This window comes from Ursus maritimus, unplaced genomic scaffold, assembly GCF_017311325.1.
Source record: "Ursus maritimus isolate PB19 unplaced genomic scaffold, ASM1731132v1 scaffold_26, whole genome shotgun sequence".
NCBI lineage: Eukaryota > Metazoa > Chordata > Mammalia > Carnivora > Ursidae > Ursus > Ursus maritimus.
The window spans coordinates 517,032-543,825 of record NW_024425119.1 but is presented as its reverse complement, the minus strand read 5'-3'; the positions used below and the strand labels follow the sequence as shown (position 1 = coordinate 543,825).

General features: G+C 46.7%; 1 protein-coding gene across 2 annotated transcripts in view; it reads right to left on the bottom strand.

Annotated features, from left to right (window-relative positions):
- BID (BH3 interacting domain death agonist) overlaps positions 1 to 26,794 on the bottom strand; it is a 45,533-nt gene that overhangs the window by 3,814 nt on the left and 14,925 nt on the right. Inside the window, exons 2-6 of one of the 2 annotated variants that reach the window (XM_040641968.1) lie at positions 12,880 to 13,126; positions 10,178 to 10,253; positions 5,909 to 6,119; positions 2,577 to 2,716; positions 94 to 306 (exon numbers count right to left, since the gene is read on the bottom strand). In XM_040641968.1, the coding sequence (XP_040497902.1) occupies positions 94 to 306; positions 2,577 to 2,716; positions 5,909 to 6,119; positions 10,178 to 10,189 (576 nt within the window). In that variant the 5' untranslated portion in view covers positions 10,190 to 10,253; positions 12,880 to 13,126. The remainder of the gene's footprint in view (positions 1 to 93; positions 307 to 2,576; positions 2,717 to 5,908; positions 6,120 to 10,177; positions 10,254 to 12,879; positions 13,127 to 26,794) is intronic. The other variant, XM_040641969.1, reaches the window with a different exon arrangement.

The following is a 26,794-nucleotide window of genomic DNA, read 5'->3' as shown; positions in this document are numbered from 1 at the left end:
GGCAGTTCTGCCGGGTTTCCAGACCTGAGAGGGGCCAGGCAGAGACCCAGAGGACTTAGTGAGCACCAAGGAGCTGACATCAGCGGTTCTTACATTTCTGACTAAGTTCCTCACGTAGGTGAACAAATTCTGGTTAATAAAGTTCACTGTTGTGCGAAAGACATCACGGAGCAAGGATGGTGTGTGATCAGCCACCTTTTTGGCCAAGAGCATGGCCAATATCAGCATGGTCTTCTCCTCCTCCATGTCCATAGGGTAAGTCTGCATGACCTGCTCCAGCGCAGCGGCGAGGGACTTCCTTCTGTCCTGCATGGGTGAAAACAGGGTCACACGGAACCCAGTTAGCGAATATTCTGCCCTCCGAGAGGAAAACAGTCCTCCAGTGTTACGTAGAAAGAAGCATGCTTTCATTTCACAGGGAGGAACTTATTAAACAGCTGAAGAGGTTGGAGGAGAGAATGAGAAATGATTTAATTTTGGGAGACAATGGAGAGGGGAGACTGAGCTCACTCCCTACAGCTAGACACTCATTCACCAAGTACACTTTTATTGAGCACGTGTGTTCACTTTCGATAATGCAGCCGAAGAACCTCAGTCCTTCCTGCCTCTAAAGCACTTAAAGTCAAGAATCAGTTAATACCCAAGATGTCTCAGACCTATCTCAGGGGTGCAGACCTAGCTCCAGGGAAGGCGATGAAGGGGCCTAAATGTGACATTCTCGCCTAGCCTACGTGGGAGAGGTGCCCACAGACTATTAGATCTGAAAGGACCTTCAAGCTCATCAACTCCGATGCAAAGTTCGGTTAACACTGTGGGAGAGGTCCTGAGGCAGAACATCACCACGTCTATGACAGCTGCCGGAGAGCTCCAGACAGGGAGAGACGCGTGGAGTGGAGACAGACCTGCTCTCAGGTAGGGCGGACCTGGCCGACTCAAGCGTGGGGGATGAGTACATTTCTATGTAGTGAGGAGCGCCTGCATTTTCGGCTGGTGGTCAAAGGGTGGAACCCTTCTCTCCCCTGAACTCCTGTAGACATAGACTTGACAGCCTTGGGGCGGTTCCCTCTCCCACTACATTTCTTCAGGAGGGATAGAGTACCTTGTGGTGCCCGGCAAGGGTTAGAAGCTCTGTCAGTATCTGTGTATTGATTATAACCACGAAGTTAAGAGTAGCAGGCTAAATAAAATGTCATTTTTCTTGTGACTAGACATTCTCTACTTATATTTTTATTCAACTCTCTGAAACTGAAGAAAGAATAAGTTATTTATGGAAGAGTCATATACATTTTTGTTAATCTGTTTAGAGGCTTTTGTATCCAAAATCTCAACTCTGACTTAAGGTTCAAGTTTCTTAAATGTCAAGTAAGTTAATTCTTCTGAAAGACAACTAACCATGCTATGATTCTATTTCCAATTCTTTTGTAGGCAGTCGTGAATCCAGTCACCTCACTGGACACTGGTCTGTCTGAGAGGAGATAGAGGACAGACCTCATGGTTTAATTAACAACTGAAAACTAAAAGACAACCTACCGAATGGGAAAAGGTATTTGCAAATGAGATATGCAATAAAGGATTAGTATCCAAAATATATAAAGAACTTATACAACCCTAAAAAACAATCCAACTAAAAAATGGGCAGAAGACGTGAACAGACATTTCTCCAAAGAAGACATACAGATGAAAAGATGCTCATCATCACTCATCATCAGGGAAATACAAATCAAAACCACAATGAGATGTCACCTCACACCTGTCAGAATGGCTAAAATCAGCAACACAGGGAACAACAGATGTTGGTGAGGATGTGGAGAAAAAGGAACCTTTGTGCACTGTTGGTGGGAATGCAAACTGGTGCAGCCACTCTAGAAAACAGTATGGAGGTTCCTCAAAAAATTAAAAATAGAACTACCCTGTGACCCAGTAATTACACTGCTGGATATTTACCCAAAGAACGCAAAAACACTAACTGAAGGGATACATGCGCCGTCATGTTTGGTTTGGTTCGGCACCCTTATGTTTATGGCAGCATTACCTACAGTAGCCAAACTACGGAGCAGCCCAAGCGTCCATCAGCTGATGAATGGATATAGAAGATTAGGTATAAATACAATGGAATATTACCCATAAAAAAGAATGAATTCTTGTCATTTGCAACAACACGGATGGAGCTACAGAGTAGAGTGTTATGCTAAGTGAAATTACGTCAGTCAGAGAAAGATAAATACCATATGATTTTGCTCATATGTGGAATTTAAGAAGCAAAACAAACAAACAAAGGGGAAAAAAGAGACAAACCAAAAAACAGACTTTTAACTACAGAGAAGAAACAGATGGTTACAAGAGGGGAGGTGGGTGGGGAGGTGGGTGAAATAGGTGAAGGACATTAAGACCACACTTACCTTGATGTGCACTGGGTAATACAGAGAACTACTGAATCACTATACTGTACACCTGACACTAATATAAGACTATGTTAACCACACTGGAATTAAAATTTAAGAAGGCCTGACCACTGAAAAAAGTTCTCACACTTCCTCACTAACCCAGAAAAGGCAGTGGTGGATTTTCTCACTTACTTCTTCCGACAGGTTCACATTCATAAACTGCATTGCCAGGTTATTCATGAGTCCTGGGTGGATGCTGTGATCCATATCGTCCCCTATTTGGGCGAGCTGCCTGGCGATATCCTGGATGATTTCTTCTTGACCCTGAGAATCTAAATGTGGAGGCAGGGGCACAGAGACACAGCTGATTCAGACAATGGCCCTGTCTGACCCCTCCCACTCCACCGCATACCAGAAAAAAATGGGATTCTGCTATGGAAGAGAGCTGGCCCATTTCCACAGCTCACCACAGTGGGCTTGCTGAACACACGCTCTATTCCAGTGTGAGACCCGGAACGTGCAGTTCAGAGCAGCAGGGGTGCAGTGCCAGGCCAGGAAAGGGACTAAGTGAGCAGAAGACTGAGAAGCAGGCCTCCCCCCGCACACAGAGTCAATATTTGTCTGTGGAAAGGACAGTGATGCCAGGGCATCCGTGACCAAGGGCAGCTGTGGCCTGAATCTGATGGCAACCTTCCTGGCTGCCAGTTCTCTACCCCCTCAGGTAACAGGTGTCGGCCTCAGAAATTGTTAGGGCAGAGGCTCTGCCACCAGCCTAAGTTAGAGCCGCACGCCCGGCAGAGAGCATGGCTCCTTCTCTCTGTCTGAGATCAACACCCCCGCTTGCCCTGCCACCTGCCCTCTCTTTTCCTCCCTCAGCACTCACTACTACACCCTGTATCTGTCTGTGTTCTTTGTCTGACTCCCTTGCCAGAAGGTAAGCTTCTTACGAGCTCTGATTTTTAAATGTTTTGTTTACTGTCAAATACGCAGCACTGAAAACAGCACACGGGAGGGGCTCAGTAAACAACCGCACATATTAATGAATGAGTCAGTGAGCGGATCCTGTTGTGCCTCGCTCCCAGTAAGTACTCCAGAGATGCCAGCTATTGTTGTTTCTCCCATTAAATCTTATATTTCTTCTGTGTTTGCACCGCCCTCTGGATTCTTATTGACCCAGGACAGAAATCTCAGTCTCCGCAATGCTTGCAGCCATCCTCAAGCAGCTGTCACATCCTATCTCAGAGGGCAGACACACCTGTCTGTCCTACCGTCCCCGCGCCGCCACCCGGGTGTGGGTTCTCCGTCAGCTCTCATCTGGATCATGACGGTAAGCTCCAGCCCCCTCTCACTGCCCTCCAGGCCCTTCCCCACTCTCCACAATATGCTGTGGCAAGCGACGCGTTGAGGTGCAAGAGACAGAGAGGCTCTGAGAGGGCTGGGGTGTGCTGTGACCCCGGAGAGAGCGCCTCCTTAAATTCTGTGCCCTCAGCGTTTCACCTGCCCCACTGTGGTCTTGAGCATGACCCATGGAGTATGGATAGGATGTCACTTCTCTACTCCTTCACGGGCTCACACCTGCTGAAGTGCTCAGCTGCAACCAAGCCTCAAACACCTTGGACCTTAACTTGCACTATCCCCTCCAAACACGCTAGCCAAACCCAACTATTCACAGTACCTTTAACAGGCCCCAGTCTTTCCACCTGCAAGTGTTTGCTTACGCTGTTGCCATGCCCTCTTCCCAGTTTCCAAAGAGCCAAAATGTACCTCTTCCTCCACAGGCCCTCTCAACTGCAGTCATAGCCGTGAGGTCTTTCCTGACTCAGAGTACCCACCCTCTCCATAGCTCCCGCTGTACTTACTGCCTGACTGGTTTCTCTAAGCTTTTCCACTTTGTTCCAGCAAACTTCAGGAGTCCTGGCAAATTCAATCAGCATCCAACTGAACAAATGAACTCACCAATGAGACTGGTCAACAGAGCCTCTATTCTGCCTTTTGCTTCCAAATCTTGTTAGGTACTTAATCTACAGGTCAGTTGTTTTTTTTTTTTTTTAAGATTTTATTTATTTATTTGACAGAGAGACAGCCAGCGAGAGAGGGAACACAAGCAGGGGGAGTGGGAGAGGAAGAAGCAGGCTCCCAGCAGAGGAGCCTGATATGGGGCTCGATCCCAGAACGCTGGGATCACGCCCTGAGCCGAAGGCAGACACTTAACGACTGAGTCACCCAGGCGCCCCATACAGGTCAGTTTTCTACCAGAGGTGAGGTTAAGTGTACAGCCCCATAATCGCTTTTGCAAATGCTATTTGAGTCAAGCCAGGCTTTGCAGTCTAAGGGCAAAGAACGGTGTAGAAGAGCAAAGACAGCTCAGGGGGAGGCCTCTGGATGCAGTTACCCCTGCAGCAGCTTCCGACAGCCAAGCCATTCCTGGCCCCCATCCCCTCCCTAAGCCTTCCCAGAGGGGACCAGTTGCTCTTACTCAAGTTTAGGGCCACCCAGAAGATGCGGCGGCTGGATTCGAAAGCACAGAAAGTCACTGGCACACCCTGGCTTGTGGGGGAGCTCCTGCCATCCACCCAAATTAAGATAGAGCTGGAGGTCCAAAGGGGGGCTCAGCTGTTGGTCTCCCCCATGGCCACCGGAGGGCAGGGCAATCTCCTATGTCAGGAGATATCTGGGTGGCAAGAGGATTTGACTCCTCTCTGCTAGGTCGGGAGGCCTGGGTCCAGGTCTTCAGAGTCGCCTCAGGCTTTTAGGGCAGTGATTCTAACCAGGGCATATACGTCATAAACACCTGGGGGTCTTCCACCCTAGAACATGCTGCCTCAGACAGCTGGAGTCAGGTGCAAGGGCTGTGCATTTGAAAATGCTCCTCATGAATTCCAATGGGCCCAGAATCTAGGAGAGGCTGATGTTCAACATGCTTCCCAGCCCTGCTCCCTCAGCCTCCAGCTCTGGATGGCCTCCATCTGTGGAGGCTGCACCAAGGGCAAAGAGGAGAAAAAAGTGAAGTTGTAGCGGGTAGCACAGGGATGAGCATGAGGAGAGGTGAAGCATGGAAACCATGATATGCTGGGAGGACATATCATGGGAGCACAATGGGAAGACAACAGAGCCCAGCTCGAGAAGAGAGGACTGGCCCCAAATCCTGGCTCGACGGTGCCCCACTGCTCTGGATTTGGGGTTCATCATTTACCTGTCTCTGGGCCTGTTTCCTCATTTGGAAATTAGGTTCAGAATACTTCAATGCCCTAGGTGTGTTGTAGACAATCCCAGCACGATACACATTAAAGTGTATGATACTATACAGATTCAAAGAGTCAACATCAAGAGACTGAATGGACTGCAACTCATCAGAAACTCAGTCAGGCCTGCTCTACTGGGGCCATCAGGTACAGACCAAACCATCATATGACACAAACATCTATGAGGGACTGAAACTCCCTTCCAGCACTTAGATTCCCTAAACATTCCTGGAGACAGCAAAGCCCAGATCTGGGGCAGACAAGGCTGTGCCAGATGCCTACCTCTCTCCCCACTTTCCAGGAAGTAGCTGCACCGGTTGCCGTCTGTCTGCAGCCCGTCGTCGTAGTCCTCCGGCAGGTAAGCTGGCATGGACACTTCACGGCCCAGCACCTCCAACTCTTTGTGGAAATTAGAGTTGGAGCAGTTTTGGAGGAAGCCAAACACCAGCAGGTTTGTGATGTGTTCATCCTGGAGGCCTGGACCATTGCTGACCTAAGATGAAAAGGGAGTTAGGGAGACATGTGGGAACCCGGTCCAGGGCCACAGGCCCTGCCTGCAACTGAGCCTGGCGGAAAGGCTCTGGCCTGAAACATCTTACTGGCCTAAAATGTCTGAATGACCCTGTGGGTACAAGAGGACCCAGTGGGCAGAGACCAAGTCTGCAGTGCCTGTTTTAAGCAGTGCCCCCTGTAGGTGCCAAAGAAAAAGCTCCAGTTCCGCAGAAAGTGGTTCATCTACCATCTGCATGACATCCTGAAAACACTGAGCTGGCTGAGCTGGCTGTCAGAGAAGGAAGTTCCAAAGGCTGTTTTAGGGAAGTCAGCAAATATCATCATTTAGATGCCATCCCTACACCTACATGCTTTTGCTAACTCCCATGTATCTTTTAGCAACTTCAGCCCACCCTACCAGCTAAGCGTCCAGCGGTAAGAAGCTCTTTTTCATAACCTCCCTTGTGGGCTAAGATGGTACTGTGCGACCAGATAATTTCCCATAAACCCTGGGCAGTATCAACCACACACAATGCCTCCCTTTGGGCAGGCTCGGTTTGCTCCAGGAGGGTATGCCCCTGAAACACAACCCAGACGGATGAGGACGGTTCCCGCTCTAACACGAGGGGCTGGCAAGCTCTGCCTGCCAACTCTCCATGCGCCAAGCACCACTTGCCGCAGGAGCTCAGCTGAGCATCTGGGAGCCAGCAAGGACGTTTCTGGGGTATTGACTGCACCTGCGACAGTGTTCTTGGCAAACAAAGGTGAGTGCCTGTACGACCGGCAGCCGGCTGCGCTCAGAGCAAAGACCTAGGATGAAAGAGGGAATCATCCAGGAGGCTAGGGATACTAAGATCTCCCAGGTAAATGTAAAACGCACATACTTGGCTGTAAGAGAAGCTCAGAAGAAGATGAAGGTGCTGGTAATATTTATTTCTGTCTTCTAAGTCCTGAATATTTTTCATTTAAAAAATTCAGAAAAGTTTTAGGACAATTTTTAGAGGGCAGATTGTTTTAAATAAATGAAATGCGTAAAACAAGGTGCTTATGTATTGTTATGCAGCCTTTCCTTCTCCAGAATTATTTCTTAAAGGAGGGAAAATATCATGTAAAGCCTCACTATATCGAATCCTTACAACTCCGGTGTGCTGAGGCCAGGTGGCACAAGACAGCTTAGAAACTCAAGCGCATCCTTCATTTCTACCTGGAGGAGATGTTCTGGCGAGGAGAGAAGAAAGGAGGGCCAGGGCGGGGCTGTGGGCTGAGTTACCACACACTCAAACGGACGGTACCAGCTGGTTAGGAAACAGTTGGACAGACGTCGTTAGATGCGCAGGTCAAGAACAGCCCAGACTAAACCACGTATAGAAAGTAGGCTCAGGGGCACCTGGGTGGCACGGCGGTTGGGTGTCTGCCTTCGGCTCAGGGCGTGATCCCAGCGTTGCGGGATCGAGCCCCACATCAGGCTCTTCCGCGGCAAGCCTGCTTCTTCCTCTCCCACTCCCCCTGCCTGTGTTCCCTCTCTCGCTGGCTGTCTCTCTCTCTGTCAAATAAATAAATAAAATCTTTAAAAAAAAAAAAAAAAAAAAGAAAGTAGGCTCAGAGCTGACAGTATTTAATTCCAGGAACAAATAGAGTTTGTGACAAACCAAATATGAAACTGTGAGTTTTTTTTAAAAAAAAGATTTGAGAGAGAGAGAGAATGAGTGGGAGGGGCAGAGGGAGAGGGAGAGAGAATCTCAAGCAGACTCCCCGCCGAGCACGGGGCCCAACATGGGGCTGGATCTCACGACCTGAGCTGAGTTGGACGCTCTATTTACTGAGCTACCCAGGTGCCCCCCTGTGACTCTTTCTGATCTTCTAGTGATAAAAGTTGAAATGGATGTTTCATAAGATATAAGATTTGACAGCTATTTATCCTTTTAAATCACAGGAAAAAGTATGTTAAGAGAAATGATCAAAGGGCACCTGGGTGGCTCAGTCGGTTAAGCGTCTGCCTTCGGCTCAGCCCTGCATCAGGCTCCCTGCTCAGCGGGGAGTCTGCTTCTCCCTCTCCCTCTGCCTGCCCTACCCCCACTTGTGCTCTGTTTCTTTCTGTCAAATAATAATAAAAAAAAAAAGAATGCTAAAATGTGGATAAACAGTACCATAACAGCAAAAACCAAAACAAAACAAACCCAAACCAAAAATCAAACACAAGACATGATGCTACATGCAATAAGTCAGACACACAACAGGACAGATACTGCCTGACTCCCCTTCTCTGAGGGATGGCTAGTAGTCAGAGTCATAGAGACGGAGAGTGGAGAGGGGGCTGCCAGAGATGGGGACAGGAGGATGGGAGTTAGTATTTAAAGGCGACAGAGTTTCAGTTAAACAGCTGAAAAGTTCTGGAGGTGGACGGTGGTGATGGTGTCACCACAACGTGAATGTGCTTAATGCTAGTGAATTGTGTTCTTAAAAAAAGGTTAAAATGGTAAATTTTATGCTATGTATTCTATCACAATTTTTTAAAAACTGGAAAAACCTCAAAGGAAAAAAGTCAGAAAAATCTACAACAGGATAAAAACTGTGATGGGGGCCAAACTCTGAAATGTAAGAGGAAATTTCTCCGTGTTTCACTGTGAAGCCCAGCTTCACGGGATCCTGAGCAACTTGTGTCTTTGTTTTCTCACCCTGAAGTTGAAAAAAGAGAAAAGCTAAGAGTAATTCTGTCCCCCTTCCTCCACTGGCAGGTTTCAGGAGAACAGACAAGGTGGACAAAAGCACTCGTGGCAGTTCAAGTGCCAGTGTGACATGCAACGCTGCTCTTAATGCAGACATCGCAACGACACAGGAAGGACGCCACGGTGGCAAGTTAAAGGACAAGAATGGGGACGCCCGGCTGGCTCTGTAGGTGGAGCACGCAGCTCTCGATCTTGGCATCCCGAGTTCGAGCCCCACTTGGGCGCTGGGTTTACTTAAAAGAAAGAAAGAAATAGGGACGCCAGGGTGGCTTGGTCGGTTAAGTGTCTGGCTCTTGATCTCAGCGCAGGTCTTCATCTCAGGGCCGTGAGTTCAAGCCCTGTGGAGACTACTTAAAAAAAATTAAATAAACAAATAAGATAAACCACAGTACAGCAGTAGACCTGCCCTACAAGAAAAACTAAGGGAAATCTTAATACATACATACATACACTTATAAGACAAGAATGGGCAGGTTTAAATGGCACCGAATGGAAGGGAATTTTGGATACTGAGAATAGACCTTTATCAGGACAGAGGCACTGCTGAAATCTGTTGGCCAGGCAGCTACCATCTCTGCTGAGCCTACCGTGTCTCTGGCCCTCCGGCTACCAAGCTGAAACACCGCGGTGTTTCCACCCTTTAGGAGGCTATTCAACCACACCTTGAGAACCTGACAGGTGTCAGGTGTTGCTGTGCTTAGGGATTTAGAAACGGGGGGCCACCGAGTTCACTAACCAGCAAATCCTTAGATTTTCTGCAGATACCTCCCGCAATGGCTGGTGAGCACAAAAGGCTGATGTGCAGTGTGGACACAGAGGAGCCCCTGGGGCTGGGGCCCTACAGAAGTTGGCAAGGAAGGGAAGCAGAAAGACTATACAGTAAGTACATGAATAAAAGAGCTTTTGACTGGAGATGCCAAGATTTTCTCTTCCAGCTAGTTAAATGATGAGTACAGACAAGGCAATCTAGGTATCAGCCTGCTGAAGCCAGGGGATGGCCTACATGACCTCAGGGTGATTGCTTCCAAGAATGCTGAGAAATCATTTTACTTAGAGCTTCTAAGTGGTCCTGAATCAGAAAGCTGCCTTGCCCTTTCCAGTGAGTGGTCAGGCATAAGGGAGAGGGAAGAGGACGAGGGGCCAAGACAGATCTTTGCTGTCTTGTCTTCACTGCACTCCAGTGACTTGTGAACGTGAGGCTCCTCTCTGCAGCACTGTCAAAGACGCCGTCAGCAGGGTCCGCACTGACAGCACACACGTGAAGAACAAACTGGCTACAGTCGTGTTCGCCCCCCTCCCAAAGCATTCCTCCAGGAGAAGCCCAAGGGCTGACCTTACAATCCATGGCACAGGTGGCCTGGCAGGGCTCCGACTTGCTTCCGGCTCTGTCGGTGTCCCAAGTCAGCAGCCTGGAAGAGGACACACATACACACAGGGTAGGCAGCTGTTCCCTGCAGGGACACCCCCTCTGGGACCCTCAGGAAAGAACTAAGGGAGCCATCCTGGGACCTGGCTCTAAGGCGCTCTCCAGCCACAGCAGCCAAGCTCACACCTTGCCCATCCCAACCACACTCACCCAGGCTGCTCCTTTCTCAGCATGGAGCCTGGGCAGCAGCCTCTGGAGCTTTATCATAGAGACTTGCCAAGGCACTGAGAGGTCCCCAGGGTCAGTCCTCCAACCTCAGAGTTCAGCTCTCCCACCCAGAGCCCACTGATCACAAGAGCTCATTGATCAGGCAAATAGGGCAGTCTAGTTCATGAATTCTTTTTAAGCAAATACTTATATTAGCGCCTTTCCTACAAGAATAAAGTTAGCCGGGGCACCTGGGTGGCACACTTGGTTAAGCGTCTGACTCTTGGTTTCAGCTCAGGTTGTGTTCTCAGGGTCATGAGACGGAGCCCCAAGTTGGCTCTGGCTCAGTGCCAAGTCTGCTTGGGTTTCCCTCTGCCCCTCCCTCCACTCCACCGTGCAAGCTCTCAAATAAATAAATAAATAAAATCTTGGGAAAAAAGAGAAGACAGTTAGCTGATGAAGTATACCTAGAAGTTTTCAAGGACTCTCTTGTTATTTCTACGACCGCTAATACGACTACTGCACAGGCCTTCCCTCGGCACACGACCATTCTCAGAACATTCACATTCTCTCTTTCATCCACACAACTATGCTGAGAAGTCGGTAGTGCACCGTGTTGATCCCGACGTAAGTGGATGAGAGAATAAAGTCTGGGGAGTAAGAGACAGCCAGGCAGACCGGTTCTCCCCACAGGCCACATGGTTTCAATGGCATTCATATAGAAAGAGCTCTTGTAAAACATATATAAAGAAAAAGAAGCTTTGAAAATAAAATAGTTTCTTAGCATTCGGTGGCCAAGAGAGAAAGAAGGAAAGAGAATGTGTATTTGACAATTACACAAAAGATTAGAGCTCCTCTTCGGCACCTATTTCAAAGTAAGTAACCCATCATAAACAGCTGACCAGACAAAAGGCTACTGGGGATTGAGTTCAAAAGATTGCGCTCGTGAAGTGGAATATACACAACACGAAGAGGATGAGAGGTCCTGCAGAACAGTCTCAACAATACAATAATGCATTTGCTTGTGCATGTGCGTGCTTACACACAATGTCAGCTAGAACCAAATGAAATGGTCATTTTATAGGGTAAAAAACAATGAAATCTGGCAATTTTATCTTGGTTCTTCAATGTAGAGGAGATAAAAAACAAGAATAGACGACCAACTCCTCTGTAGGAAGGGCGAGGCTCCCACATGCAAGTGAAAAGGAGGCCAAGACCAGCACTGGTGGAAGACATGCTTTCTGACGCCAGGGAGCCATGCACATTTGTGGGACACAATTATTCTCAGATCTGCCCATCTCCCAGTCTCAGGTGCTCCTGTTGGCCTTTGGGGGTCATGCAAAGCTAGAGGCTACACCCCAACCCTCACACTGGGTATCTGGAAGAGCCCACCCCTACGGCTGGGTATGGCTGGGGGAGGCGGTGGTCAAGAGCAAAGGACTCACGTGTATTTGGACAGGGAACCCACAAGGACGTTGCATTATGGGCCATCTACAGGCCCTCCATAGGGCAAGAGGCAAGAGCTGGAGCCATTAACCAGATCAGGACAAAGAATGAAAGAGAACACGTCCCTCAGGAAAAAGGCCACAGAAGCCAAACCATGTCCACAAGTCACTGCCAATGTAAAGGTGCAGTGAATGAACACTGGCCTTCACCTCCTTCTCTCAAGAAATAATTCACCTATGGGGCTCCTGGGTGGCTCGGTTGGTTAAGTGTCCAACTCGCAGCTTCCGCTCACGTCATGGCCTCAGGGTGGTGAGATGGAGCCCCTGCCGCCAGCTCCGTGCTCAGCAGGGAGTTGGCTTGAAGATTCTCTCCCTCTGCCCCTCCCCCCACTATGCCCACGCCTGCCCACTCACGCTCTCTCTAAAGTAAATAATCTTTTTTTTTTTTAAGAGAAAGAATTCAGATAAACATTTAATTGATTTGCTCCAGACTTTGACACTGTGAAAATAAAAGGAAACACTGCTTAGAGTGGAGTCATGGCCAGCAGGAGCGCTCTCACACCCTATGACTGCTCTTGAATTTCACACCCAACAGGAAGAAACAGACGTACTACTCTGACGTTACCTTCCTACCCTTTCACCCCAGCAACAATCCAGCCGATGATTGACTGGTACCAGTCAGCCGATGAGAGGCCACTATCCTTACTCCAATGGGCTTTTTGCTTTTTAACAGCCCTCCCAGCTTCCCCCCTTCCTCTGGAAAGGAGCAGTCCTCTCCTTTGTTTTGTGAACTTAGATGGTTTTGCCATAACTTGCTTGTTCTGAATTACAGTTCTCTGCTATTCCGGAATGAACCCACTGCTGCTGGTAAAGTCAGTGGCAGTTTTATTCCCAAGATTACCATTATCTGGTGATCGGAAGTGGGGGTCACAGATGACCCCCAACAGCTGTAAGGCTGGGCAGCGAACACGTGCCGGGACCCACGGGGCCAGTCATGCTCACTGCTTTCTCACTGACCTTGAAGTTTGAGGGTAAGTTTTCTTCTGGATTTCGAGTTCTGCGCTCGATGCTTGAGCTTTCCAGGCTTTATTCGGGACCTGTTTTAAGGCCTTGTCCTTTCTGAGAGTACTTGTCTGGCCTTTGGTCCGACTCCTTTTTTAGGAACCGACTGTTCTGTTGGAACTGTGCTGGCCTTCAGTCTGACTCCGTTGGGACCAGGCTATTCCTGTTGAAACTTTGCTGTTTAGGAACTTTTCTTTTTGCTCTAGAGAAACAAACAAAAAACACCTAAGAAATGGGATCCCAGTCATACAAATGCACCCCCCCCCCTTCTGAGACGCTGGCCAGTTTTTTTGTTTAGAAACTACACTCCCTTCTCATGTACATTTCTAACTAAATGGACTTAACTAAAAGTAATTTAGAATGTCAGTGGCCATTATGAGGCACTTTTTCTCCCCAAACTTGTCTTACTCTAAATTAGAAAGCTGTGGCCCCTAAAAAAAGGGGAAAAAACTGAATGGGATGTCTATTTTAATCAGTACCTTGAGGCTCCCAAATGTCAGGATTCTAGGTTTGTCTCTGCAAAATACTACTTTGAAATTAACTGAGGCACACAGTAGAAAGAAGTCAAAATTGCTTCTGAAGCCTCCCACCCACCCCCATCCCCACCCTTGTTTCCAGACAGGAGGCAGCCACCTGTGCTCAGGCCCCAGCTCCAGCGCCATTTTCCTCTATTCTTTCTGCCAAACTTCACTTTTCCTCCAAACCTCTCCCCACTGTCTCCTCTCTTCAACCTATTAAACCTTTGCCCCTTTAAAGTTTAGTCTTCTGAGGATCTCAATAAACCCCAAGTTTCTTATGTTTCTTGGACTAAGGCCAAACTGCCGGCCATAGTTATTAGTTTCCTAAAGTAACTGAGGGCCCTATAGATTGCTAAAGAATTTAACATATCAACCTTATCAACCTGGTTTCTCAGATTTTTATTAATTAGTCCACATGCTCCTTGGTGAGGGCCTGGCCAAACACTGGATGAAACTAGCCCAATGGGAACATCCCGAAGGGGATTTAGATCACCTAACCCCTCACTTTTGGCAAGGTGCTCCAACACTCATTGGGAAATGTTCAAGAGCAATTACAGTGGCTTTTCCTAAGCCTGCTGATAGGAGTAAAGTTCAGGTTTGCAAACGAAGCCTGATGAACCTGTTCATGACTATTACAGTCGAGTCCAAAATCGGTTGTTTTTTTAAGATTTAATTATTTGATGGGGGGAGCAGCAGGGAGAGGGAGAAGCAGACTCCCCACTGTGCAGGGACCCCCAATGTGGGGCTCGATCAGAACCCTGGGATCAGAACCTGAGCCAAAGGCAGACTCCTAACCAACTGAGCCATCCAGACGCCCTCCAGAATGTTTTTAAAGAAAGTTCTGGTCTTCCTTTAGATGTGAATCCACCTGGGTAGCATTTAATTGTGTTTGTTAATGGGCTAGTTTTTCTCCTTTAGTTAAAAAGGACCAGGATGGAATAGGAAACTGTGTCCACTCCAGATTTAACTTGCCAGAGCGGCTGGCTCGCATCCAGGTAAGTAACCTAAGAGAAAGACCGCTGAAATTCTTAATTTCCAACTTTGGCAAATGAAGGCTCCTAAACAAATCAAAAACCTCCCAGTTTCTGCTATTATTGCAAAGAGCCAGGATACAGGAAAAAAGCTTGTGACAAACTTAAGCACTTCAGGAGCCTTCAAGCCCGTAGCCAGCCTTTCCGGGACCCCACGTCCCAGGGATGAGGCTCCAAGGAACTGCAGGGGCTCTTCCCAACCCTCACTCTTAACTGGCCTGGGGAGACCGCTCTCCAGATCAGGAATTAATCTCTTTGTCCGTACTGACATCAGAGCTATACTCTCAGCACTGGACCCCACTGCTATAACGTAGCCTCCACTGCCGAGTACTAAAACAGCTCAAATAGTAGGGGTCTCCTAAACCTCAACACGTTCCTGTCTCTGAACCTATGCCCTTTGTCTAGACCCTTTCAGAGATGTATACAACACTGTCTCCTTCGTTCTTCCACCGCTATGCATTTGCTGGGCTGAGACTTTTTTAGAAAAGTATCAGGCTGGAATTTCTTTCTCCCAAAAGGGGTAAATAATTCTAGAATCTGTTAGTAGTAACCAAAACAGCCAACCAGAAAAATTAGATGAGCTTTTGACATCTTTATGTGTTCCTTCCTGATGGCGCTATAGCCGAGTCTGGAGACACTGATTATTGACTCCGACCGGCTCAGTTACTTCTCTCTTTACGGGCAAAATCTTCAAGCGATGATAACTGGCAGAATCCACAGTGCACCTCCCAGCGGGATTCAAAGAGATCTCGCAAAACCTCTCCTCAGCGTTAATCAACACTGTATAAACAAAGACACCCAAGCACTTCAAGGCATTAAGCCCATAACAGAAGATCACAAGGCTCAGGCCTCATTACTTCCTACACGAGTCCCTGGAATGCTCCTGTTTTACCTGTAAGAAAACCCAGTGGCCAAGAATAGAAGTTAGCCCAGGACCTCTGAGCAGCAAGTAACACTGCTATCCCAGGGCACCCTGCTGTCCCTAACTCCCATATGCTACTGAGATTCATTTCCACTGAAAGCAGATTCTTTTCACTGGAATTAATCTATATAGGGCATTCTTTTTTTTTTTAAGATTTTATTTATTTATTTGACAGAGAGAGAGGCAGGAGAGAGGGAAGACAAGCAGGGGGAGTGGGAGAGGGAGAAGCAGGCCTCCCGCTAAGCAGGAAGCCCGATGCGGGGCTCGATCCCAGAACGCTGGGATCATGACCTGAGCCTGACCTGAGCCGCAGGCGGACGCTTAACACTTAGCCACCCAGGCGCCCCTCTATAGGGCATTCTTAGTATTCCCGTTGATAAAGAGGAAAATGGTAACTGCCGTGCTGGGTATGCTACTCATGCAAGTCCTTCTGTGGACAATGAGCAGCACTTTCGCCCCCCGGCTGTGTCAGCCCAACGGGCAGCTACACGCCCTCACTCAAGCTGGTTCCTTAGCAAAGGGCAAAACGGCAAACATTTACACCGATAGTCCATACGCCTTTGGTGAGCTCGTGACTTTGGAACAGTATGAGAACAAGGAGGTACCCTTGCCTCCAATGGGGATACAATCTTAAAGGGCTCCTATGTCCATAATTTACTGGATGCCATACTTTTACTGGCTGCTCGGGCTGTTGAGTTCCATGGGCATTCCAGACGCAATTCCCTAGAATTCAAAGGAAACGACCTTGCTGACAGTTTCACGAAAAACAAAACCAAAAACCACACTTTCAAGGGAACCAGTAGCCAAACCTCTGTCATATTCCAAAGGGATGTTCTCACCAATGAGAATTTGGAAAAACTGACCAGAGAGACCCAATTGACCCGAGAGAGGAAAAAACAATATTGGAAATGTAACAATTGTTCAATGGTTTGATAAAAAGAGAACTCTGGTTTGGACCAAGTAACAATCCAGCCCTACCAGAAATTCTAAAGTTTTTGCTATTTACCACTGTACATGCATTAAACAGTTGATCTACTGACAAAATGACAGCATTCACGAACGAGTACCAGTGGGGAAATATTAACAAGGCCACAAAAACTGTCCACCTCACTTGTCCCACCCACCCAAAGTACAATCCAGAGAAAGCTGTTCAGATAAATGGATTTTATATAGTTTCCCCATCTCATGGATGTTGGGGATAAATGTTTTATTCATGGCTTGTGTTTTCCCACTGACCAAAGCTTTTACACCGGCAAATGCCTCTCCTGTGGCTAAAATTCTGTTAGAAGAAGATTACCCTCGGGGCGCCTGGGTGGTGCAGTCAGTTAAGCATCCAGTTCTTGGATTCTGCCCAGGTCATGATCTCAAGGTCTTGGCACTGAGCCCCGCATCAGGCTCCACACTCAGCATGGAGTCTGCTTGAGATTCTCTCCCTCTGCCCCTCCCTCTGCTTGTGCTTTCTCTCTCAAATAAACAAATCAAAGAAATCTTAAAAAAAAAAAAGAAGAAGAAAAGATTATCCCTATCTGAGGACCCTCTCAAACTTCAAAGTGAAGAGGAAACCCATTTTACTAATCAGGGACTTCGACAAGTCTGTGCTGTTTCTATACTTTCATTGTCCATACCTCCTCTACTCCTCAGCGTTAGTCAAATACACTAACAGCAGTATTAGGACTCAGCTGGCAAAATGTGTGGAGACCCTCCAAATACGGTAGCTGCAAGCACCGCCACCAGTCCTTCCAACGCCCAGATCTGCCTTATGGGAAAGCATAGTCTGTCACCCTTTGAGATCCTCATAGGACATCCAAGGTACTTGGCCCCTGCCTCCTCTGACCCTTGATTTTAAAAGGACAGCTACTTCAAAATTGTAAAGGTCTAATTGCTTCTATTAAAAATAACCAGGCTTTGGTAGCTCAGTCTTCTCACAGTGCGCCCCAGGAGATGACAACCTTGAGCACCCCATCTTGCAACATGGAGATTTCATCTATCGGAAAAGACACCTCCAGAAAGACTCGACCTTATCAGAGACTGCTAACCAACTCTTAAGCCATCACACTCCAGGGAAAAGGCTCTTGGATTCACACAACACCTCTAAAGAAAGCACCAGACCCTGGCTAGACCTGCACACCCCCTGCCGACCTGGAATGAAAGGTCTGGAATTGAAGCAGACACCACCGGGTAAGACAGCTTTCCAAGAGGTCTGGAGCAGGCCTGTACGCCTTTTTCTCACTACTGCTTCTCTCTTCTTCATGGAAACATGATGTCCTTACCTGCAAGGGGGAAACCTCTTCTTTTGATTATGGCCTTTTGGAAACAACCTCATCATGATTCTGGGACTCATTTCTCACTTGCTTTTTCTGAAGGGTTAACAAGATTCAGAAGTCACAAAAGCCTTCCTTCATCTAAACTATTAACTGACTCTGGATTCTTATCCAAATTAATGACCTCTGAATTTGCAACTTCACAGACTTTATTATCAATCAAACATTTCGTTCCAAACGGCTCTTCTGAGATATAACAATACTGATTTAAAACCTTGCTTAAGTTTTGCTGCTCTGCACAAAGTCCAAGAGCTATGGCTGCATTTTTCCACTTGCACTGAACCTGAGTGTGCTCATTTCTGTCTTTCAGCTTGCTCTTGCTGTATCCAGTATTATCCTTTCCTGGACCCTTTACAAGCAGAGACTTCTAGGAGGCATGCTTTTGTAGAGAGAACATTTCTCCCTCAAGCCAGAATTAAGTGCCAATAAATATTTCAGCTGGCTGCTTTCAGAGTTAGAGTCCTGGCTTAGAACCATCATATAATGTGGAATTCATGTTACTTCTTTAAGCAGAAATCAAAACTGAATTATTTTCAGTTTTGTATTTTGTTGTCTGTCAAACTTTCTAAAAACCATGTACCCAATAACACGGTGCTTCAAGATGACCTCCAATGCTTACATTTTGATAAATATAGACTATAGGTGGGAAGTGCCAGAGAGTTCTCTCTTCTAACCCTCCTCGTTATCAAATGTGGCCTTAAGTGGTTTCAACTGCTTTGTACTCCCCCCCCCCCCCCGCAAGTAGGACACGACAACCAAGGAAGGTCCTTCTTGGCACCGAGGAACAAAACCACTACATATAGAAAACCTGACTCCTGATCAGCAATGCTTTCAAAACAGATCTTGATCAAAAGGGAGAAATGTGAAAATTAATAAAAAGAAGCCTTGGTTAGAATGGAGTCGGGAAGCCAGCAGGGGGCGCTCCCACACCCCTGCCAGTAGATACTGAACTACCACCGCCGAAGGAAGGTAGGCCTCCCCCCACAGCCCAGCCATGAGAGCGGGTCACAGCTCAGCCAACGAAAGTCACTATACTTCAAACTCCCAGTTACACCCAATGAAATTTTGTTTCTAACAGCCCTCCCAGCTTCTCCCAAAGCTCCATAAAAGAGTGTTCCTCTCCTTTGTTCTAGGGACTTGCCTATGGCTTTGGTAGGCTAGCTTGTCCCAAATTGCAATTCTTTGCTATTGCTGAATAAACCTATTTTTGCCGGTAAATATAACTGGCAGTTTTATTTTTAAGGTTAACAATATACACGTCCACACCCTCAGGTAGACCGTCGTCTTCTTTTGAATTGTGATTATATTTCTCCTTCAACAGGTATTTTTTGAAAAATGTTTTATTTTGCAGAGGTTTGTTCTCAACCAGGAATGACTTCACCCCCCAAGGAACACGTGGCAGTGTCTGGAGACATTTCTGGTTGTCTGGGGAGTGTGCTGCTGGCATCCAGCGGCACGCTGCTCAACGTTGTCCAGAGCAACAAGGCAGGCCCCAGAACAAAGAATTCTCTAGCCCAAAATATCAACAGTGCTGAGGCTGAAAACCCTGTTCTACTGTACATACAATTAATGCAATACAATTAATGCCTTATTATTGGACATTTATAGTTTCCATTTTTTCACCATTAAAAACTGGACTATGATGAATACCCTGGTGTGGTGTTTTCCTACTAAGTCCAGAATCAAAGGAGATAATGGACATGAAAATTCAGCGTGCACACAGGCCTCATGGTGGTCAGAGACAACAGGGACTGTAGCTCAGCTGGGCTGTGCCCAGGTCACACAGGCCTTAGGGTCACTGCCACAGTACCCCGTGGACATGTGGCCCAATGGAGGTCTTTAGGAAAGGGGGCTGCACTCCCACGCCTGGCTGAGCAGGGCCTCAGGGGAGGCATAAACCTTCAGGGCAGAGTATCTGCCCGCATCTGGTTCACCTCTGGCTTCACTGCTTTGTTACTCAAGAAGAAACTCAATGAGTCAAACTGTCAGCTGCGAGCAGGACCAGGCATCCAGGAGTGAAGAAGACCCACTGAAAATCTCAAAGGCTCCGTGTCAACAATGGCTCCATCCCTGAACCCCAATTCCTTACCAAAGCTGCCAGCAAGAAGGAAAATCCACACAGCCAAGAACTGATATCCTCGCCTTTCTGAGATTGAGCGGGAAAATGGCAAGATAGATGGGAACGGGAAACAGTAAGCCACTGGCTTCCCTCTGGACAAGGCTTTCCGGTTACCTAGCATGTTCACAGCCAGGATTTCACCAGTCCCAAGACACACCTGTGATGGACACAGCCTAGGACTTGAGATTCTGCATGGCTGGTCTTACTCCCCCACCATTATGAGTCTAGGATTCTGAAGTGCAGGAAAGGCAAATATTATTACTCATACAAGACCCCAGTAGCCACCATATACTGACAACATCCGAATACACCAGCCACAGTGCCAGGCTCACCTCTGCTTGTGGCTTCTATTCTTCATGACATCCCTGTAAAGAAAAGAAGGCACTTCCACTCCAATTTTCTGAGTCAAGGCCGAGACCGGAGGCTGCCCAGTGAGGGTAGGGAACACCTCAGCACCTGCAGAGTTGCCCAAGCTGGGCGGGTGGGGCAAGTTGGTCCCCACCTCTGGGCCTGTTTTCCAGGAGTAACATAAGCAGACAGTGGATATCTGATATGTGTCTACTCAGACTCCAGTCCCCTTTCCTGAGGCCTGAGACCCTCACCCTGCATGCCAAATGTCCCTGTATTAACCGAAAACCCCAAAGTTCACCAAAAAACAGCCCAACACTATCCCATAAAGTCAGTCGATTTGGGCAGCCTGGGCCAAAATGAGGCAGGAGCAAATATACACAAGTGCCCCAGAAGGACAAAGGTTTTATGAGGACAAAACCTTGGCAGGGCAGGCCTCTCCTTCCCAACATAGATTCACCTATGTCCCCCCCCACCATACTCACCTCCTAACCAACCACCAAGCAGACGTCACAGTCACTCAACGTTGCACAGGGGGGCATGCTACGGTTATGCTGGGAGAACCCAACTCTGCGTGACCCCAGCCCATCAACTTGACCAGCTGTGTGACTGTGAGTATGGCTGTCATCAATCAACAACCCAGACTGAACTCGTTCAACGTGCAGGCATGGTGCATGCAGCTGGAGGAACAATGGTAAAAATGACCCATGGGGGGGGGGGGCGCCTGCTTCTCCCGCTCTACCACCTGTGCTTTCTCGCGTGCTCACTCTCTCAAAGAAATAAAATCTTAAAAAAAAAAAGACCCATGGGAAAAGATATCTCTCTATATACAGTCGACCCTTGAAAACAGGGGCTTAAACTTCATCGGTCCACTTATACACAGATTTTTTTACAGTATAGTACTGTAAATGTATTTTCCTTATGATTTTCTCAATAACATTTCCCTTTCTCTAGCTTGATTTTTTTAAAAGATTTTATTTATTCATTTGAGAGAGACAGAGACAGAATGCAGCAGAGGGAGAAGCAGACTCCCTGCTGAGCCAGGAGCCGGAAGTGGGGCTCAATCCCAGGACCTGGAGATCACGACCTGAGCCGAAGGCAGATGCTTAACCATCTGAGCCACCCAGGCGCCCCTCTCTAGCTTACTTTATTGTAAGAATACAGCCTATAATACATACAACATACAAGATATGTTAATTGACCGTGTGTGTTATCAGTAAGCCTTCTTGTCAACAGTAGGCTGTTAGCAGTTAAGTTACTGAGGAGTCAAAAGTCCTATGTAGATTTCTGACCGTGGGGCTGGAAGTGGGGGAGTCAGGACCCCTACCCCTATGTTGTTCAAAGGTCAACTGTGTGAAATGTTCACCTTAAAAAAATTAAACCGTTAAGGCAAAACTATAGGCAAGTCCTCAGCAAGGAGAACACTTGGAGAGGAAAGGGGGAAGCCTGGAGGGCAGTTACAAACAAAAAGTCCACTGGAGTAAACTGGGGGCTCCAAGTATAGTGGCTTCTCACTGGCTGAGCTATGACAGTCTCTCATTGACTGGGCTCATTTGTGCTCTCATCCGTCCTCCTGCTGGGGCAGCAGACTAGGGGGCTTGCAAGGTACGCTCTCTTCCCATTAGGTCTGCACTTAAGGGGGGGACAAGAGCGCCCCTTGCTGGCCTCTTGACTCCACGTTGGTGAGGTTTTCCTTTATTTTTCACTCTCCATGTATCTTATATATCTGTATCTTTTTTATAGATAAATATATATGAAGATATATTTATATCTATTTTTATAGATAGACCTAGGTCTATATACAGTTGACCCTTGAACAATGTGGGGATTAGGGGCACTGACGCCTGTGCAGTCAAAAATGGGCGTATAACTTTTAACTCCCCCAAAACTGAACTACTAATGTTGACCAGAAGCTTTACTGATAACATAAATAGTTAATTAACACATACTTTGCATGTTATATGTATGATATGTTGTATTCCTTTAATAAAGTAAGCAAGGTGGGGCCTGGGTGGCTTAGTCGGTTAAGCGTCCAAACTCGATTTCAGCTCAGGTCATGATATTAGGGTTGAGATTGAGACCCACATCGGGCTCTGTGCTGAGCATGGAGTCTGCCTGAGATTCTCTCTCTCCTCTCCCTCTGCCCCTCACCCTGCTCTCAATCTCTCTCTCTAAAATGAATAAATAAATAAACCTTTTAAAAAATTTAAAAATTAAAGCTAGAAAAAAAGAAAATGTCATTAAGAAAATCATCAGGAAGATACACTTAAGAGTACTGCACTGTACTTACCAATGCCTAAGTTTATATATGGAAAAAAATCTGCACGTAAGTGGACCTGCACAATTCAAACCCGTGTTGTTCAGAGGTCAGCTGTATATCTACGAAAATACACTTATGTTTTCCCCATAAAATACAAAAATCTATAAAAATATAGATATTTTTATGTTTTCCTCAGACTGGGGATCCAGAAGAGAAAATGCTATCTGGAAAAGACGGGCAGGGAGGGAGTTCACTTTTCTGGGCCTTGGTGTCCTCAGAAAAACGGGTTTGGAGAAGGTGGATTTCCTTTTACTCTTCCTTCTTAAACGAACACATATCAGAGATTTTATTTAATTACCATTCAAAGGAATCAAAGATCTACAGCCACAGGCAATGGGAAAGCTGAAATGAATTTACAAACACGCCCCAAACTTGTCAATATCCACAAGCTATTCCACTGGACAGCTCATTTGCATTTCTATGAACAATCAATTGCATTAGTATCAGTTTTCTGCAACTTACAAAGATGTAAAATAAACCAAAGGCAATAAAAGGCGAAGAAAACCTTAAAGGGCATGCTAGCCAGAACATCCAGGTTGGGTTTTTTTATTTCCCATTTCAAAGTCTTTCACAATTTTTCCCGACAGTCTTCCTGCCTATGATAATCATCTCAAAGATTAATTCTTTGACATAAATAAGGGCTGGTCTCATTCCACCACCCAATAATTTACATCAGTGCAGCAAGAGTGTTCAGTAACCAGTTAAACCTCTAAAAGTTTCTTTTGCAAATTTAGAGCTACGAAATATTGAACTACTAGGGCCACAAAATCAACTTCTGACTGGAGACTTTCATAAGGAATCTCGGACTGGACCTTTAAACACCTTATTATTTGAGACCCGAGGGCAGGAACCCAAGCCTAAGCAATTCCAGTAGGTCTCACTGGCAGTTCCCATAAATGTGAGTGGATTCCTCTATGGAAATAAAGGAAGTGCAACCAACTGGGAACAAAAGCTATTTATCCAGACACTCGCATCTGGCAGATTCTCAAAGGCCGGCAGAGTGGGGAAGACTTACAGTGAAGAAAAGGAAGGGGCTTCCTGTGTGCCCCAGCTGGAGGCTGGTGGCACCCGAGGTGACCAGTTGGTTAGGGGTGTATATGTGGCTTTTTCTGGATGATGCTAAGTTGGAAGCAGGGACAAACAGGAGGAAACCAGTTATTAATGAAGGCCATTAGGGGCCAATCGTTACAGCAGTTATTTTTAGCTCTCTGGATTGTCACCAGAGACAGATGTCTGATTTCCAGCAGCAGCCTGCCCTCCTGCGCTAGTCAGTCGGTAAGGAGAGGTTAGTTTCCTGGGTAGGTTGCTGCAGGTGGTGGGTTCTGCTTTTAGGGGCGGTCTGGCCACTGTCCATTTGCATAGTCAACTGCCTCTTATTCAGGTCCACCAAGCATCTTAAATTCCCTGGCCTGTCAGGAAGTGACCTTCCTAAGCCCCTGTACGGCTAGGGCCCTATGAGCCCGGGGCCAGGCAGGGTTCCTGGCAAGGCTTTGTAGGCACTGGCTCCATAAAGTGAAAAGTGGCTTGTCATAGCAGATTACATGGGCACCATGAAGAAATACGACATTCCAAGTAAGGTCCTGGTTACACTTATCAGCTTGTCCAATTATATCCTGGTTTAAAAAAAGCACAGTATGGCAGTTTTGAGACCAGACGCTTGGTTTGAGGCCAGCTCCACGTTCTGTTATGCTCCCTAATTGTTTCATGCAGGATCAGTCATTAACTTTGCCTTTTTACCCCTACTCCCTGTTTACTCATTGATTGTAGAAACCTAATGCGGCGGCAGGGGGGGGTGGGGCGCCTGAGTGGCTCAGTTGGTTAAGCATCTGCCTTTGGCTCAGGTCCTGATCCCAACGTCCTGGGACTGAGTCCGGCACTGGGCTCCTTGCTCAGCAGGAACCTGCTTCTCCCTCTGCCTCCGCCTGCTGCTCCCCCCACTTGTGCACACACACGCGCTCTCTAATAAATAAAATTAAAATTAAATAAACCTAGTGGAGACTGGATGGTAATATCTCTCTTGATGTACCAGGTCCCAAATAGTGCCTCACTGTTTGGAAGAACGCTTACTTCCAGGTTGTTGAGCCCCACCCCCTTAAGGTTTCAAGAAAGCCCTTACTCTCCTCTCGAATATATAAGCTGTCCCTAGACTCAAAAGGGCCACTCAGCTTTGGAAATGATCCCTGATTTCTCATTGGACTGCCCTTTTGATAATAAAGCTTTCTTTGCTCCAAAGCCAGTATCTCAGACTCAAACAAGTCTGAGTTTGGTAACAGTTTCTCAAAAAATTATACAAAGAATTACCATATGATTTAATTTATATTACATTATTCTGCTTCTGGGTATATACACAAAAGAAGTAAAAACAGTGATTCAAACAGCTATTCAAAGCCGCGTTCCAGCAGCACTATTCACAAAAGCTGTGCAAATGTCCACAGATAGGTGAATGGATAAACGAAACCTGGTGTTATCCATACAGTTGAATATTAATGCAGCTTCAAAAAGGAAGAAAGGGGTGTCTGGGTCCCTGTCGGTTAAGCGTCTGCCTTCGGCTCAGGTCATGATCCCAGGGTCCTGGGATTGAGTCCTGCATCGGGCTCCCTGCTCAGTAGGGAGTCTGCTTGTCCCTCTGCTTCTGCTGCTCCCCCCCACCCCACCCCACTCATGCTTGCTCAAATGCTCTTTCTCAAATAAATAAATACAATCTTTACCAAAAAGAAAAAAAAAAAGGAAGAACATTCTGACACACAACAACATGGGTGAAGCTTGAGGACATGCCAAGTGAGATAAGCCAGATACAAAAGGGCAGATATTATATAATTTCACTTATATGAGGTGCCCAGACTAGTCACATTCACAGACAGAAAGTACAATGGTGGTTGCCGGGGGCTTGGAGGAGGAGAAAATGGGGAGTCACTATTTAAGGGGTACAAAATTTCAGCTGAGAAGATGAAAAAATTCTGGACATGGGTAGTGGCGACGGTTGCATGATGTAAATGTACTTAATGTCACTGAACTACACGTTTGAAAATGGTTAAGATGGGGGCGCCTGGTGGCTCAGTCGGTTAAGCGTCTGCCTCCGGCTCAGGTCATGACCCCAGGGTCCTGGGATCGAGTCCCATGTCAGGCTCCCTACTCAGCGGGGAGCCTGCTTCTCTCTCTGCTGCTCCCCCTGCTTGTGCTCTCTTTCTCCCTCAAATAAATAAATAAAATCTTAAAAAAAGGAAAACGGTTAAAATGGTAAATTTTATGTTATGCGTATTTTACCATGCACCAAAAAAAGAATGAAATTCTGGCAGGGCTCCCACACGGATGAACTCTGAAGACATTACACGAATAAAACAAGCCAGGCACAAAAGCAAATACACTGTACAATTCCACTTACCTGACGAATTATTCCTGTTGTTTTAGAGAATTACCAATTCCTTATTAATCCCACTGAACTGTATACTTAAAATGGTTCAAATGGTAAATTTTATGTTATATCTGTTTTACTATAAATTTTTTTAAGATTTTAAGTCATCTCTCCACCCAGTGTGGGACTCAAACTTACAACCCTTAGACCAAGAGTTGCATGCTCTACCAACGGAGCCCGCCAGATATCCCACCACAGATTTCTTAAAATGGACAGATTCTTCTTAGTGAACCTATGCAAATATCACCACACAAAATAGGGAGACTTCACAGGAATTCCAGGGCGGGGTCAAGGGGTCGGTAAGTGAGGTGGGGAAGAAGGAGCGCAGCAGAAAACTAGGTATCATTTCTAAATGTTTCATTTCCCAAAGCAGAGTCTACTAATTGTTATGGGTTACAGACAGTACGGGCAGCTTACGAAGGAGTTTCCTCATGTATCTAGAAAATGGAAATGAAAACCTCAGCAATATTCCAAGCAAAGCCCCACAGCACAGTTTCCCGCCTGGGTTTGTTATGTCCTGTAGAAATCATGTTCGGGATAAAAGGTATCCAAATACGCAAAGAAGTCAAACTGTCTCTCTTCGCAGATGACATGATACTCTATACGGAAAACCCAAAAGACTCCACCCCCAAACGACTAGAAGTTATACAGCAGTTCAGTAACGTGGCGGGATACAAAATCAATGCTCAGAAATCAGTGGCATTTCTATACACGAATGATGAGACTGAAGAAAGAGAAATTAGGGAATCCATCCCATTTACAATAGCACCAAAAACCATACGTTACCTTGGAATTAACTTAACCAGAGACGTAAAGGATCTATATTCTAGAAACTATAAATCACTCTTGAAAGACATTGAGGAAGACATAAAAAGATGG